The sequence below is a fragment of the Perca fluviatilis genome, chromosome 16 (genome assembly GCF_010015445.1).
Source record: "Perca fluviatilis chromosome 16, GENO_Pfluv_1.0, whole genome shotgun sequence".
Classification (NCBI taxonomy): Eukaryota; Metazoa; Chordata; class Actinopteri; order Perciformes; family Percidae; genus Perca; species Perca fluviatilis.
The window spans coordinates 21,354,721-21,372,988 of NC_053127.1; the positions used below are offsets into that span (position 1 = coordinate 21,354,721).

Below are 18,268 nucleotides of genomic sequence, written 5' to 3' on the forward strand. Positions count from 1 at the left end.
GAAAGAAGGAAGACAGCTGCTGTCTAGTGCCATATAACTGTACCTTGCCCGCATGCCTGAAGGCTACAGGCTCAATTTACAGTCTGCATTACTTCCGTAGGTATTAAACAATTCAAAGGAAATGTTGACTTACAAATTGATGGCACGATGGGTTCCACTCTGCAGATAGCTGATAGGTACAAGTGTGGTTAAGTAAAGCTGTGTCACGTGGAATTTGATAGGTTTGTAAAATGTGTGGCACGCTAATGTGGACTCACATGGTTGTGATAGGGTAGGAAGACGAGATGATGAGGGGCAAAAGGGGCAGGAACAGTTGTGTCACAATAAGTTAAAATCAGTGGTTTCCCATTCCCCTTTTAACACTGTATTGCAATACATGTGTCACAGTTGTCACTGTTTCTTAAGGGCTAAATGGAAGTTAAGTAAAATAATTGTTTTGTGTTGTACATTTCGTTATGACAGGAATAGTCAAATACACTAAGACAGGGGTCTTCAATGTTTTTTAAGGCAAAGACCCCTTAGCTGAGAGAGAGAGACACATCAGGGACTCCCTAATACATATATTGTATAAAACGAAGTTGCATATTAAACTGGGTCTTTCAATAATATGTAGGGCGGCCTAAAGCCTTTAGTGCATAGAATACTAAGCTATTAAAATAATAATTGTGGGCATGATTTATGAATCATCTTTTAATGTCAAACATACATTGAATCCTTCAATATTCAGTGGGGCCTTTTTCACAAATAGGCTGATTTTTAAAATTTTTAAAAACTTTCAGGAAATGAACAATAATTTGGCAGCCCCCCTGCAGTAACGGTGAGGACCCCCTAGGGGTCCCGGACCCCCTGTTGAAGATCTCTGCACTAAGACTAAGTGTCTCTCTCAGGGCCTGTTGTTAAGTGAACACAGATCATTTGTGGGACATAAACATGGAGCATTTGAAATATATGTTGGCAGCTCCTGTCCAAACATTTTGTATTTAAAACTGAATCATACATCATTGAAAACCGACAAGATATGTATTCAATATTCTACAAACAGCTAGATTTTGCCTGTCTTTGACAACAGAATATTACTGTACATACAATCCTTGCAAGCACATGCACACACACACACACACACACACACACACACACACACACACACACACACACACACACACACACACACACACACACACACACACACACACACAAGAAAGTAATGAATATGACAAATAATCATCTGTAGCTGCAGAGGTTAACCAATAATTACACTCCCCATATGTTTACAGAAAGAAGCTCTGGAAATTGAGCACAGAACATCATTGTATATCTGGGTGACTTTGGTGATGAAACGATGACCTGGAGGTAATTAGCACAGATGTTTGTGGCATACTTGGTAAATTGCTTCCTGTATATGAATACAAATGTACTGAAGCACAAATAAACTAAGGAATCTTAGTTGCTTGATAAGCTTCTACACTTCTGGTTTGTTTCTTATGAGGTTATATTTTTGAAAAATAGTAAGTCAGTAAAGTACACAACTCTCCTTTTTTAATTCTTAGAATATTTGGCTGACCTTCTGGAATAGGACACAGACACAGGCAGGATGATAAGATTGTTAGGCTTTAGTGCTGGCAAGAAAAACCAAGCAGCAGTTTGTGGCACAGATGAGACAGGCTGTACCAACTAATACTGATGGTTACAAAATCATTGTCCTGCCTACATATTTGTTTGTGTTTTCACATTATTGTCACATTATTTATTTGTTTTAATGACTTTGATGATGGCTCAATGCGAAGAATGAGGCTTGTTATTTCCTCTGCGTTGGACTGATGTATTGGTTTGACCTTTGATATCGGCCAGCAATGCCATTTACCACCCGGATGATTGAGAGTCCTCCCTGAACGCTGCTGGATGAAAACCAAACATACTGCAATGAAATGGTTTTTTTCTTGAAAATGTTATTTGTTTTGCTGTTAATTGTTTAATAACAGTCTTGTAAATGCAAGAATACATCCTGGAGTTTCCCATACAATTGCAAGAGAGGAGATCACTCTGTTTTAAAGAACTGCTTTAATAAAGCCCTGTAATCAGAAGTAAACGCAGATCATTTGTGGGACATAAACATGGAGCATTTGAAATATATGTTGGCAGCTCCTGTCCAAGCATTTTGTATTTAAAACTGAATCATACATCATTGAAAACCGACAAGATATGTATTCAATATTCTACAAACAGCTAGATTTTGCCTCTGTCTTTGACAACAGAATATTACTGTACATACATTCATGTTCGCAATCCTTGTTAGACGGAATGGTATGAAAGTTTAGCCTTAGGCTGTTTAAAATTCAGGCTTAGATGATGTGATGTGCATCAAACTAGCTGCAATTACAGAAAGAAAATAAAAAATCAAATAGGATTGGGGTTGAATAACTGCATACCAACATGTAACCTCTCTCAAGGGGAATCATTATCAAGTTTAATAAAGATCAACGTGTTTTCTTGATTCTTGCTTTGCTTTGACAAAACACAGCTGACATGAACTATTATCTGCGTGCAGATAGTCATGGACTGTATTAAAACAAAGCTCACTGTCTACAAATATTAGTGATTAAAAGTGGACAAAGTTGTAAGAGATAATACATTGCAAAATCAATGCATTTAATCATCCAAGACATAGGGTACTGTAGGAGTTTTGTCAAAAAAATAAATAAAAAATACTTATTATTATTATTAAATTATTTTGCTCGTCTCCATTGAAACAATGATGGAGAGCAACTGTTGTGATTTCTGAAATTGTAATTTGATAATCCCATTTCCAACGATACAAAGTTTTGGTGTTGCAGTTTCTACCGCCCTCCCGATTATATTGTATTATTGTTGTTTCTGAAATGCATTTGTACATTTTAAATCAATAAAATAATTTTAAAATCAATATTTTGTGTAAAATTATAGATTTCTTTAGTAAGTAGCCGTATGATAAGCGGGATAATGTAGAGCACACGTGTCAAACTCAAGGCCCGCTGGCCAAATCCGGCCCCTCGCACATTCACATTTACGATATATTTTGGCCCACCTAGTTGTGCGCCAAACCAAAAACATGGGAAACATGTTTTTCAACTTGCAATTGCGTGACACTCAAAGCAGAATTTGCCAAATTTACTGACTCTGAGACTCAGATTAGATTAGATAATACTTTATTCATACCACAATGGGGAAATGCACTTGTTAGAATAGAGTTTGCATATTCAGACTGTGAAAGAGCTTGTTGTGAGTCAGCTGTGTGGTAAAATGTAAACATTGTTTTGCTGGATTTGCTAAATTCTCGGATGGCTTTGGAACTTTTTTGCTCACTTTTTCAGGGCTTTATGTGGACCAAACTGTAAGTGAGAAGACTATATGAGACATAATAATAGATAAAGACTATATTATTATTATTATTATTATTATTATTATTATTATTATTATCATATTATCATATTTTAAATATTTAGATTCTCCTCATCTATAAAATTACATATACTGTACAGTAAATACCAGATATCTTATTCCTGCAAACATTACTTTCTTACACACACTATCAAATTATCCTCAAATAGCCCCCCTACAGAGTTTAATGGACTTCTCTCTTAAAACAAATCTGCATAACAGCACATTTCAATAATGATTATCACAAAGGCACAATTCTTGCAGTTATTCTAAATGACTGCAGCAAATGAAGCTTAACTCACCGTGACCACTGGACCAATGCGCTTAATGTTAATCTCTTGCTATTATAAGTATGAAAAGCTTTTGTTAAAAGTCGGGTCTATTATTTTGGACATAGAAGGCTCTTTAAGGCGGATCAGCAATCAGACTGGAGCTTTTTGAAATGTGGGGTTATCAACGTGTCATCTGCAATTAGCATGCCATCGATTACTCAAGTCAGAAATACAATACATCACCAAGTTGTGCAGAAATTGGTTTCATTTCAATACAGTGAGAAAATTTACTTGCACATTATAGACATGTGCTTGAAATGGGCAATCAATCCCTGAGAGCATCATGTGTGCTCTTCCTTTTGTCAAAGTTATGTCACTATTGTGGTTTTGTAGTTATAAGGGCAGATTCATCTGAAATGTCACCATGCAAATGAGGAGCCACATGATCATTAAAGGAATAAGAAAGAAAGAAATATTTCAGTTAGATGAAATTCAGTTTCCTGACTCCCCTGAATTCATCACTTTTGTTTGTGAAATACTATTTCACAAACAAAATTACTATTTTTATTTCTATACTATATTTATTCAGCCTTATCAGGGCTTTTAAATCCTTCAAAGGAAATAATCAAAGAAAAGCATTAAACTTGTCAAGAGAGGGCACAAGTAGACATTGTGTAATTTCAGGGGTCCACAAGCCAAAATGAGCTGGGAACCACTGATTTAGATAATGTGAAAAATGAATTTCTCTTATTTCTTGAACAGTTAAAATTTTGGGGATACAGTGTTTTCCCAAATACCAATGAAAGACTGGCCAACCAGTGAACATCGAGCCGCCCAGACACCCACTGTGAGCAGCTCACTGTTTGGTGTAATCTACAATGACATCTGTTGTCGCTCATTGTTTCAGCCTTTAAACCAACATAAGTCTGACTGAATGTTCTTTAAGGTATTCATATTTTACGGATATTTTCACTTGTCATCCAATCATTCAACTGTGGTTTCTGATCATTATCATAATATACCCCAAAGAGACCAGAGAAAGATTTAAACTTAAGTAGACTTTCCCCACCATTCAACCCATTCAGGCGTAATACACTTGCACTTACGGTCACTGCAGAACGGCCCCCCATAGGTGGTCATGGTGCAGTCACAGGAGAAGCCCTCCCACAGCTGCAGACACACTCCCTGGTGATGGCAGGAATCCTCTGTGCAGGTGGTGCTGGGACCTACAGGGTGTTGACAGCAGATTTACCAGGTGCCTTCTCTCCCACTTTATTTAAGCATCTTTATGACTATGCAAAGGGAATTAATATGTAACGGTGGGCCAGACATTACTGCACAATAAGTCATCTTTTGACAGAAATATTAATGTGAAGTGATTGTATTAAGGGAATTAAGACAGCTATTTAACCAGCTATTGTATCATGCAACTGTTTACTGGTTACCAATTACCTCCACACAATATCAGAGGTAATGTGATTGACTATATCTGTCTGTCTGTTTGTTTCACTGTGACCACTTCATCTAAAAAAATCAAAAAAAAGAAAAAATCTGTGCACAATCACAAAGTGATTGCAGAGAGCACTTTAAAAGACCGCTGAGATGGCATTCAATATTTATGCACCTAAAGAATGGAACAGTTTGCCTGCTGATCTGACACTGTGTTCCCTAAAAACCAAACTCACTAACTTCACTCAAGCCTCAAGAGAAGGATTTATAATTTAGTTTATACATTTTGGAAACCCTAAGCTCACTCGGGCAACAACCATCTGCTAATCATCAAATCTCCTTACCGATAACTCACACTGGCGTAAAGCTGACTTTGCTCAGTCATGCTCCAAAGAGGAAGACATCTATTGATTTTGGAGACTCTGTGACCTTTACCCAAACTTTGGGTATACTCATATAACTACTCTGTCATAATAACCTGTCTAATGTTTCCTGTAAAAGCAATGGCTGCCTGGGGAGATTATATGATATGGCATAACTCTGTACTTTAATGAGTGCTTTCTTGTTTGATTAGAACTCAACAAAAGCAGCTGGACTTGACTACAGAGTGATAGTATTACATATTAGTGTGCATAATCAGAAATGATAAAACCACAGAATGTGTTCACTGGCCAATCGTAATGGAGCATTCAACAAAGCTGTTTAATACCATAACAAATTTGGTGTAATTAGTTTTCAGTGAGCAGTCACTTGGATTTCCTTCAATTTCACTCTGCTCCAATACAAGGAAATCAGATTACAGGAATGATTCCTACTTCCCAGCGTGTTCCTGGCCTCACCTCCACAGCCGTGCTCCACATCTCCCACCTTGTGAAGAGCATCAGCCAGCAGGTCAGGGAGTCTTCCGTTCAAGTCCACGGATGCCAGGCAGCCCTGGTATCCTTCCCGGGATGCTATTAACCTGGGCAGGCTGCTGTACATGCTCTTTCCAACACCACCAATGTACAACTCCCCTGTTAGATACAGGAGTTGGTCAAGAGAAAACCACTTAATTTGCCACAACCAAGTATGTGTTGGTGTATGTTCTGAAATATAGGTTTGCTCCACAGACAATGCACATGGTAAAGGGAAGAGTGCAAACATGAGCAGTATACACTGTATTATTTAGTATCTGTAAATCAAATGCAATCCAAAACAACTTTTTTACTTTTAAGATGCATATAATGTTCAGTTTGTGTTGACTGTCATCAAGGTGTTCAATCAAGTATGTGTTTTAGCATTGAGGTCATGGTTGGTGGGGGACCTGACTATTCAGAGGTGTTTCTAATATTCTCCCCTCATCATGTAAGTGATGGACAAACATTTTATTAATACCACTTAATATAATATAGCCCAGTGGCCTCAATAATAAACATATAATTGAATTTAAACATGTCTGACAATGTCAACATAAACTTCTGTTTTCTGGCTTCAGAAAACAGACTCCTAACAACTGTTACATGACAGTCTGCATTCTTGTTAGAGTAATATTAGAACAAAAAACAAACAAATGAAAATTAAGATTTATCCTAAAAAAACATTAAATATTGTAATCATCCCCTTCAAAAAATTAAAAAAATTAATTATATATTATTATTATTAATGCAAATTTTAGAGTTGGAGTGTGATTGGTTCACAATGCAAAATCTTACAGAACGAACATGAACACTGAATGCTCGGTGTTAGCAAGTATTAATTGTGTCCTTTCATAAAATACTTATGAATGTTGAGGTAAGTTACCTTTTAAATCCAGGTTGCGGGCTCCATTGGCGTGTTGGGTGACAGTGTGTGAATCAATCTTTAGGATGTGCACATTGTTGTTGTCACGGGAGATCACCACATTGTGCCACTGGTTGTCATTAAGTGGCTTGTCAGAGTTTCCTTTCATTAGCGACGGCCCATTTCCCAAGTCAAAAACATAATGAATGTACCTACAGGACAATGCAGATGTTTACATTCAGTATTTCGTATGTAATATCATTTCGCCACATACCATAGGCTGTTATGTGATTATAGTGTAGCATTTTTAAAACTTTTCTAGCCATCCAGCTGTGTGTGCTTCTGTCTCTTATCCTGTTTTGTAATATAACCACTGTGGGGGCTCAAAGTCAGAAATATTCTTTGTTGATGTACAAGTAAATAACAGCGAATGAACGTAAACACATGCGGCAAGGCTTAAGGCATATCATCATGTTGAAATTATATTTGATGAACATAAACTACACTTGTTTGAATCAAAGTTATAAGCAACATCCATGACAAAGCTGCTTCACTTCACACTAAACATTCAGTCCTTCCAGAAAAACGCGGAGTTTTTTGTGATTGTTGCGGGCAAAAATCCTTGATTATGCGGCACATTTTCTTAAAAAATGCGATGGAATATGCGGGATATTTATGCAATTTTATGCGATGAAATTGTGGGAACTTGCAAAAAATGCGGGAACTTGCAAAAATTGTGGTTTGATGAAAAAGATACCAGCTTAAGAGACTCAAAGTGCATGTCAAATTCACCCTCCAACACCTGCTTTTCGATGATGTTCACGTCGCGTAATTACGTCACTTCATAACGTTCCCATGGCAACAGGGGAAAATGGCTGCTCTTGTGTGAAGTAAACGCAACATTTTTTCAACTTTCTGCTTAGATAAATGTGACTTTTTTGCAACAAAAATGCGGGGATTATGAAATCATTCAAGTACCGCATATTTTGCACGTAAATCGGCAATTTATGCGGCGAAAGTGCGGCATATTTTAAAAAATGCGGCATGAATATGCGGACTTTGGCTGATTATGCATTGAATTATGCGATCGCATAATCGCGTTTTTCTGGAGGGACTGAACATTGAGCAGCCTGAGAACAATGACAGAAGTGTTGGAAGCCATTTTTCGTCTGTGTTGTCTGTGCAAGCTTCTGCTGCAGGCTCCAACGCTGAACAAGGCGTCCCGCTGACTAATTGCTTACTGGGATATTTTATGTGCAAGGTTTGACAGTGGGAAACAACTGTTTTTGCTTTGCTTGCTCTCTTTTTACAACATTTCTCTGCTACGCTCTCTGTCACGGAAATTATCTACAATGAATAAAACATTCCAAACATATTTGTTGCCAAATGATTTTGAGTAGGTCTGAGTGTGAGAATAGCACCTGTACTACTGTGGTAATGGCAGCTATTGTTTTTGCACTCATACTTCCTCGAACTGCTTCTCTCACTTTGACACAGTTATTTGTGATGAACAAATGCTTTTAAAGCTATTTTGTGTATATCTACACTAGGCTACTCCAGGCTGATGGATTGAATGATTAAGTAATTTTTAGCCCAATAAAGAAGAAAAGTAGAAAAAGCACTATTTATATGCCTTCAGCTTTGCATAGTCAAACATTGCCAGACCTCCCTCCACAGCGCTATGGAGTAAGGCCGGTTACACACTGCCGGCGTGGCGTGAGCGTGGCGTTTCTGTTGCGTGTCAGCTGCGTGTCAGCAGCGTGGATTTTTCTATGTCTTTACACACCAGAAACGTGTCTGACACGGCGCTGCTGCTGCTAGCCTGTCTGGACACATGTATGTTTCTCATTGATAAAATGAAATACCTGTTAAACATAAATATATACTGATTTGATTACAGCAAAGACAACGTCGGCAGTATTGACGGCAAAATAGGCTACAGAATATTTCGTTCTGTATTGACAGGTGCAATATTAGAAAATCGATTTTTTTTTAAAATTACATTCATATATCTGCATTTATATCAAAACCTAGAGGCTTTCAAACATCAACATGTCATTTATTAATATGCATTCGTGTCTAAATGACATATAAACATATTTTCCTATTTTATTTTGCCTGGAAACGCTTCCAACACGCTCGCGTCTCGCGTGAAAAATAGGCGTCGGTTCTATTTCTAGCAGGCACAAGTCTCACGCAGGCAGTGTGTAAGCTCTAACCTGTTAACATGGGAGCCGAAATATAAAGCTCGCGCAACACGTCCAGTGTGCAACCGGCCTAAGGTCTGGAGCCACGATGCCTCTGCAAAATAGCCTCGGGAAGGAATTTGTTTTGGTGGAATGTGTAGGTTCAAAAGTTGTTTTAGTCGTGCAACAGGAAACTCTAGCTAGCTGTCTGGATTTACCCTGCAGAGATCTGAGGAGCAGTTAACCATAGTCCTCATAAATCCACCAGAGTTTAAAATTCCAACACAAAGAAAGCGGAAGGTAACGGACATCTGGCCGAAAAGAAGGACATACGGCAAAATTTCCACCGGCAACGGAACAATCCCGAAGTGGATTTGTTCCTGTCCCAAATCGCCCCTTCTATCTTTCCTCAGCACAAGCCTCTATGTAGATTACAGCTCAGTCCAAAAACTGCAGCACTTACCCTTTGACCAGCTCCACCACGATGAAGTCACTACCATCTCCAGAGTTGAAAAGTATCAGGCCATCAGGACTGGTGGTCTTGAACTGAAAGAAAAGGTGCATGGAGGCGTAGGCCTGCAAGGTGGAGAAGGCCAAGTAGCTGGCTTGCGCTAGAAAAGTTACAGGATTGGCCACAATGTGCCTCATGCCGAATCGAGCATTCAGCTCGCAGTAAGAGATGTCTCCGTTCTTGCACTGGTCCAGATAGAGCATTCCGTTGAAGGAGAGAGCTTGCAGATGGCCAATGAAGTTGGAAGGCATCACAGAGATGAAACGCCGCTCTGTCATGACTCCCGTCTCAATGTTACTGAATTCCAGGCGGGTATGGGCGCCCTTCATGTGGCCTAAGGAATAAAAAAACGCAGTTTAGATTTCAAATGCCTTTCAATATCTGTAAGCAAGAATAAAGATCCTTTATTCCTACTATATACCTTCCACTGTCACATTGTCCACAGAGAGCTGCAAATTCTTCCCACGCCGCAACACCTTCACTGTGTGCCACTCATTGTCATTCAGCTTCTCGCCTACCAGGAGTACCTCTGGTCCCTTGCCTAAGAGGAGGAAATCGTCAAGTGACAATCATACCACATCAGCTCAGTATACACCCAATCCACATGAAGCTCTCTCTACTTAGGGTGCATTCATTCACTTGCAGAACCACTCACACAAATGCAGCCGCCAACATTCACCTGCAACCAATACTTTGCACTCACTCGATACACAGCGGAAGAGGGAGGGAATGAAACAAAGAAACTGCAGTAGTAGCTCTTATTCTGCAGGTTGAATGGTCGACATGTGTAAAATTATTTCTGTACTGAAAGCGTGATGCATGCTTTTTAATTATAGGGTGATTCGATTGATGTCTACTGGGTAGGTATCTAATTTCTGCACTATCCCTTGCCTTTTTTCGCTCGTTTCAAAATAGGTCACAGTGCAGAAGCTTGCAACTGCAGCACCGTCATCCCGAATCAGTGCCTATGCAACAGGCCGACACGGCAGTTCAAAGGAGTTCTGACATCGCTTGGGAAACTAATTGGCCATGCCTAAGCTGACTGTGCCTTTAGGGGTTTGTCTGTCTAATTGAGCTCAGGGTGTAGGAGAATTACAGGGGACGTACAGAGGGCAATAAATGGAAAACATCAACTGGTTTCTGAACACTTCATCCTGAGGGAAATAAAAATGGTGACTGGAGACTTTGTCCAGGGCTGCATATCAAGTGTCTTTGCAGCACACCGCATGATACCACCATCCACCTGCTGTATATCGACTACACAAACCAGACGGATCAATTGCATCAAATCCTGCTCCCTCTTTATTTGACTGATTTACTTGGATAATGAAAAACAAACCACTCGCTGGAGTCATGTCCAACACAAAACAGAAATGTTTATCTTGTAAATCTCCACCATGAAAACAGAGGTACTGACAAGATTTGCTGTAATGAGAGAAGAAAAGAGTTAGTGGGGACTATTTATCTTATCTGTGCTTCTCAGAGAGGAGCTTTCCTGCTATCTAATGTCAGTGCCTGAAGTTTGTTCACAGGTCTGGGTGAGTACTAATGTTCTATGTGAAAAAGTTGTATAAAGCCTTTGTGGCTCCAGAGGTATGCAAAGTCTGATAAGTTGCCTCAAGTGATGTCACTTGAGTCAGTGTCGATTGGTGCTGAGGATGAACGGAGAAAAGAACATCTGGAGGTGTGGAATTAGAAAGAAGTGACGAGACCTCTGTAGCCCGCTCCTCGTCTACGCTTGAGGCTACATTTATAGCTGCTAACATAACATACCTCAAATCCGACCAAAGTGTCGGCTGTTGAGTTGCATTGTGCGTCATGTAGTTTCCAGGTTTTGACAAGGAAGGAAAATGTGCATAATCAAAAAGAGGATCTCTATGTATGTGTTGCATTAATGCTAAATTGACGTAGCACAAAACATTTACTATCCTTTGTGCAACTAATCATATTATTTGTTGTCGTAGTATTTGATTTGAAAGTGGGGTCATAAAGAATGTTGAATGTCTCAGTAAATAAAAACAAAGCACATATAGTAAAACTGAATGTGCAGCCTGCGTTTCATATAAGTGATAGTGCTCTATCTCAAACACTGCAGTGGGTAGTAAAATGATGGAATATAATATGTATTCACACGGACATCTGACTGTAAATCCTTTGAAATGCGGGCTCCTTTCAAAGTGCCTTCGCTTCTCAAGCTCAGCTTCTAGAGGCTCGAGAGCAAGCTGCCCATGTAAAGGGTCTATTTTGTCCAGTTTGATCCTCAGTTAAAATTTAATTTGATTCATATTCTCAAAGAAGGATAACTTCAAAGGCATGGTGCAGATATACAGGTTAGCATTATGAGCGAGCCAAGACTTTGAACGCAGGATGTGCGTGTTAATCAAAGCATGTTATGGTAATTCTGTAATTTTGTAGGACAAATGCCTCATTTCAAAAGTGTGTTGTGTAACATTATTCTCCATATTCCAGAGAATGAATCAAGAGCATTGCAGCAACATTGGTTCTTATAACTATTACCGTCCCACTGACAGCTTCCAAGCAGCTGCTGCAGATGGGCTGTCTCTTTGATTCCTTCAGAAATAAGCTACACTGGCAAGATCTCTCACCTAAGAAATCTGAAACAAGTTGTAAGTCAATCTTTAAAAGGCAGTTGAAACTAGGATATTTAAAATTCACAATGAGTCTAACTGTAATTCTCCCAAATGGTAGCGCTCACTAAATGATGATCGTTTAAAGTGTGTAGGCAGATAATCCTGCAATTTTAAATTTGGCTCCATTTTCTAATATCAACCATAAAATCCATTAACAAGCCATCCATCATCACATCTGCAGCATTAAGATCGTCAGAGGTCACTGGTGTAGCATATATACAGCATAATAGATCAGGGAGATGATTCTTTTTGCACACAAAGAGATGCTCATACAGTACATATTTTCTGTGGACCGTGCATGATGGTACAATGCCATCTGCTGGCAGAGAGGGCACTTTCTTGGGCAGATATCTAAGTCAATTAAGGATTTACAGCTTCTTTTAATAAGCCATGTTCAACATATTCTCTTGGGTATTTACATAATTATTTATCTGCATATTTTACTTTCTATTGAGTGCAATGAATCCTGCAGGTGGGTCATTGGGACTGGTTTACAGAGACAGTTCACACCTCACTCCTGTCTGACCATTCACACACCCATGAATGCACAAACACTACTCACCTCGATCAGAGAAAAACAATGTAATCCATTCAATATAGTTGACTGTTGCATAGGCTCACATATGCGCTCTAAATCTGTTTTAACTGTAACAGTGTCCCCCTTTGCTTTATAGCCAGTAAATTAGCATACTAGATCAATAGATCAGCATGAGACAAAATTACAGCACAGGCTGCAGGTTATTGATTTTTCTATTGTACATGCTTAAATGTTAAAATATGTTTGAGAGTACATAAACAGTTGTTGCAATGGGCTCCTTTCATCTCAGGTGAGCATAAATACAATATAATAACTTTTATTCAGGCTGCAAATCATTGAGAAATTGAACATTAACAGTTAAACGTTTTATTTCAGAGAATCGAGGAATTATTCATACATGAGGGGTGGAAACAAGCTTTCAGCCGGCACTCGATTATAGTGATAACTTTTATAAGCATTCATAAGCCTCCTCTGTAATGGATGATCTATATCAGAGAGTCGTTCACCTCTCCACTGCCAATAGCTTTTATCTCTTTCTCCCACTGCACTGAACCAAAACTTAAATTGCCTGTCTCTCACTATCAGGTGTGAGCAACAATCTAAATCATAAATTCAAACATCACCGCGGTACAACCCTAGAGTACCACTCCATTACACCACCAGAAAAATCTATTCTGTTGATACAGAGGAAGATCTGCCTTTGGCATTTATCTGCCTTTTAATTAATGGAATGATTTGCACTTATTTAAATATCCCATGACTCATGAAAATGTATTTGATGATTTGCTGTCATGTTCTCAGTCATTTTTTTAAAAGTAATTTCTCATGTGGAAGGATTTTAGACATTTTATACAGTACATTTATCCAGCTTGGTTATCATGGATTTTATAGCACATATGGTCCAGGATGCCTCTTACAATTAAAATCTTTGTGGTATCACAAAGTAAAATAGCAAGTGCCGTTTGATGTATGACTGAGTAGTTAGACTCAGACACTTACTGTATTCAAATTCTGCCATAAAAACTGACATCTGTTGATTTAATTTAGATAAAGAATATATTTTCCACAACATGTACTTTTCTCAAATGGGAAGTCTACAACAAACTGTACTCTCTCAAAAACATGTTTCATGTTTCATATTAAATCTATTGATCAGATATCAGGCTAACCTTTAAATCAATCTCAGCTCTGCCACTGCAGTGTGATTACGTAGTAATAAAATCTAAATTTTCCCCCTTTAAATTGAGACTGAGTGCTGCTTTTCTCACTGCAAATAATTGCTGATTGTACTTGAACTGTGCCCAATCAGCTATGTAAGCAAATTAGTTGCAAGCAAATTAATGGCAGACTCAATGGCAGAACAACAGCAGGCTACTTTATGTAAAATCTAGCTACATTTGATTACAAGACTATTACCAGTGGTGTAGTGGAGGATATACGCAGGTATATGGGGTATACCCACCTCTTTTTCCAGCCAAAAATCCATGGAATATATAGGAGAGTATACCCACTTCCTCCTACATAACCTACCCATCTACCTATTAGTACACCCACCTTATCAACAACCACTACACCAGTGATTATTAAGAATATGTGTTGTTTAAATTGTACCTACAAAAGTGGATTGCATTAGTGTAGAGCAAAAGGATCCAATTATATTTAGCCGAACAGTGAAGTCTTCTGTTCTTATCTTTGTAATGATGCTTGGGAGTAGCATAACGGCAACGCTAAACAAGGGGAATTGTGTTTTATAAGGGAATAGAGCAAGAGGCATATGATTACACAGTTACCTTACACATTGCATGTTCTCTAAATCATGGTACAGTAAATAATCATAGGAGACACTTACTGAGATTACAGTCTATCCTGATACAATCTGGTGAGAGAGAGAGTGAGATGGTGAGATTAAAAGAAAAAAAGAACAGCACAAAAGAGGAGAATATTTCACATCCTTCAAGGTACATTCTGCAGACAGTTCAGTGCTTTTCAGAGCCCACCATCCGGGGACAGCCTCGAGAGTCTAAACCGCCACTTTCCTCCCTGTAGTGTACATAACATCAGAAAAAGGACCAGTGAGTGAAAGGAAAAGCTCAGCATGTGTCTGGCACTGCTGGAAGTACAATAGACCAGATCAAAGTTGGGCTCAATAAGAGTTTTATTGACCGTAGAAGTGGAAGTGCATCAGTAGCCTATTATTTTTAGCGTCGTTATTGGCTCGGATACGGCTGCTTACATTCAGGCGTCTGCAAAGGAATTTGACTGTTTCAGATACCGCGACTTATAGTTTTACTGATGCATGCTTTGGGATAATACAGCGGACATGCTCCACTCCGAGGAAAATTGTTCAAAACAGATAACAAAAATGGAACAGGTGAACAAGATTTCAACACGTGAAACCAAATAAAGCATCTTAAAGCTTATCACCCAAAGGAGCATAATGAATTTACTTCAAAGAACGGGTGAGAGTGGCTACTGAACAATACTTAAATTAGAGCAATTACTGGGATTATGAAGAATTTGCAATAAATGTAGTTTCCTGTTAGATCTAATCACCTCAGTATTTTTTTTTTTTTCTTTTTTCCATGAAAAGACTTAAATTTTTTTCCATGTAAAGCCTCTTATATTATTTCTGTTTAGGACAATCTACATGCATTCATAAGTGATACAGACACTAATGGGATTGATTTATTTCACTGAATACTATTGAGAAGGTCATTAATCTGTATTTTAATATGTCTTGTACCAATGCACCTCTACTCAAAAGCCCAAACCTTGATCCGTCTTCACTCTTGAACTCAAAGTGCTGTTAACTGAAATTATCCAGTATCCATGGTACTATTTGTTTCAAATTAAATACAGAGGAAAAGGGCGATTTGCACAACCTGCAGCCACAATGAACCTTACACCGTGAAAATAATGACACCAGCACAATTGTGATGCTTTGCTAACATTTTCTCATGTCTACAACAGCTAATGCCTTCTAAATCCATCTGCAATATTCACATTCAGCCTCAAAATGGATTCACCCACTCATAATTTGCATGTTCTGAATAATTAAACCAATTAATCCAACTGTATATGAATATATTGGTGTAAGTCATGTGGCTGCTGAGGAGTGCTCTCAAGCTGTCAACCATCACAGAGCAGTGGATACAGACAGCCAGAGACCAGAGTGACTTTCTGCTGCAGGTGTGTATGCGTGTGTGAGTGTGTGTCCATCACTGGCACCCTCTGTTCAGCGAAGCGACTCTAAACTGGACAGGCCAGTAAATGTGAGGGGAGGGAACTACTACGATGGTCACATCTACGGTGTGAGCAATCTAAGTGGTAATATCTCAGCGTAATGATGGGTCTGGTCTCTGACTGCCTTCTCCTTGAACTGCAGACAAGCCATTGAAGGGCTGAAAGAGCCGAGACGGTCAGATGGGACCTGACCCCTGGATGAACTGAAAAGAGACAGAAGGAGGGAGTGAGGAAGAGAGAGAGAGAGAGAGAGAGAGAGAGAGAGAGAGAGAGAGAGAGAAAGAAAGAGAGAGAGAGAGAGAAAGGCAGAATATACACACCTATAGTTGCTTAAAAAGGCATTAAACCCCTTGTTTTTCATAGCTTTTGTATTAAAAAATGACTTCTTCAAAATGTTTTTTTTTAATTTAGATACAGCATTCTTTATATGTTATATGTTTATCAGTTGTTCTGTTTTCTACTATATTATATTTTGATATGATATGGTGATAATTCTCTTACTGTACAAAATATGGTACTGTATTTTGGGGCGTCCTGGTAGCCAAATAGTTAATAATTGTGGTGTAGTGATTAAGACCAATAGGCTTCTATATAAACACAATGTCCATAGTAAACAGATTGAACCTGATGCACTAATTGCTTGTTCTGTTGTTCCAAAGCTTCTCTTGCACTGCCACATACTGTACAGCAGACCCTTATGTTTGGTATGCTAGTAACAAAGAGGATAATCCCCAAGGAATGGAAGACTACCAGCCCTTCTTGTTTCTCCAGATGGTTTAGGGAGTCTCAGAGATACATCTTGATAGGCTTTGAAGCAACACACATGGTTTTCATAAAAAGTTTGAGAGTACCTGGGGCCCAATTATTAGACACCTTAATTCTCCTGTTAGTTAGCTAAGGTCCCTACTGCGTGACACCCAGTTTGGTATCCTTATCCATATGCTTTTTTTATGATATAGGCTGACACATCATTGTATTTATCTTTGGCTATTCTGGCTTTTTGTGGTTGCTGTCTTTTTTGTAATTTCTATTCTGTTTTTGAATGTGGTTTGATTTTGTAAGTTTGTATTTAATGGGGTGTACTCACTTTTGTGAGATACAGTATATATGTATATATATATATATATAAATAACTACACTGAATAAATCTGACACAACCACCACATATTTCTTGATGTGCTTATATTTTTAAGCAACTGTAGTTGTTGTGTATGAAGATGGATATGGGAGAGTCTGAGACAAAACTAATATCATGAGAACTCTAGCTAAGTGACACGCCCTAAAAGGTCAACTGGTATTATCTGCTCGCATTTGCCGCAGCAGCATTACCCAGGTTCACAGTGAGTTTCACTCTGCCTCCGTCCAGCTCCAGACGCAGGGTGTCCGCTGACTGCTGAGAGGTGGTGGCCATCAGCAGGCCAAAGGCCCTCTGGGACATGAAGCGGAGGGACACATCCTCGGCCTCTGTGTGTAGTGTCCTTGGCAGCACCACCTTGAGATACATGCTGCCATCATAGCTCACCATGGTGGCCTCTATGGATTTCAGGAAGAGGAAGCGTTAGCAGACATTGAACCCCAGAGGAAATCACAACACTAAATTAAAAACACAAAGTGGCATTTATGGAATGAAGCCTGAATTCAAGCTTATCTGATATACGGCATGATATCATTTTAGATTGCAGTTTTCATCAGTCGCACCAGATGGCAGAAAAAGCCTGGAGCATGCGAAGACAGCGGTGAGATTACAGCAGCAGCAATCAAATTTCTTAAGGATTTATACCCATCACAGTGCAATACAAGGGGGATTTTCATATATCCCTCATACTATTAGCTGCCAATGGATCTGTGTAATTTGGCCTCTCTGTGGGAAAACCATCTGCATGGTAAATGCAGAGTGATTCAGGCCGAATCACTCTGCAGAGCCAGCACTGCATTTCTAATGAACCACCCATAGCACTGGCAACCTCATGATAATGACAATTCATTAATAAATCACTATACCGTAGGAAAATACTGTAATTTACTATGCATTAAATACAAAATAAATATCATACTGCAATTGTAAATTCAATTATTATTGTTTGGCAGGCCAGAGCATTAAGGCCAGATGAATGAATTTTCTTTGTATCTAAATTTTTTTCCATCTGTGCAGGCACATTCCAGCCACTACACAGCTACGTTTATAAATAAAATACCGGTGTTAAAAGCTTTGCAGCAGCATTTTAAAATTACTTATCCTTCCCATC

At 38.9% G+C, this 18,268-nt stretch overlaps 1 protein-coding gene across 16 annotated transcripts in view; it reads right to left on the reverse strand.

Moving 5' to 3' along the window:
- The window catches only part of LOC120543925 (neurexin-2-like), a 126,566-nt gene that overhangs the window by 57,806 nt on the left and 50,492 nt on the right, over window positions 1-18,268 (reverse strand). For 12 of the 16 annotated variants that reach the window (XM_039777327.1, XM_039777329.1, XM_039777339.1 and 9 more), the window contains 7 exons: window positions 17,352-17,555; window positions 14,629-14,655; window positions 10,012-10,131; window positions 9,543-9,924; window positions 6,915-7,105; window positions 5,975-6,148; window positions 4,793-4,912 (listed from right to left, as the gene is read on the reverse strand). In XM_039777327.1, coding sequence (XP_039633261.1) covers window positions 4,793-4,912; window positions 5,975-6,148; window positions 6,915-7,105; window positions 9,543-9,924; window positions 10,012-10,131; window positions 14,629-14,655; window positions 17,352-17,555 — 1,218 coding nt within the window. The remainder of the gene's footprint in view (window positions 1-4,792; window positions 4,913-5,974; window positions 6,149-6,914; window positions 7,106-9,542; window positions 9,925-10,011; window positions 10,132-14,628; window positions 14,656-17,351; window positions 17,556-18,268) is intronic. The other 4 variants (XM_039777338.1, XM_039777331.1, XM_039777330.1 and 1 more) reach the window with 1 other exon arrangement.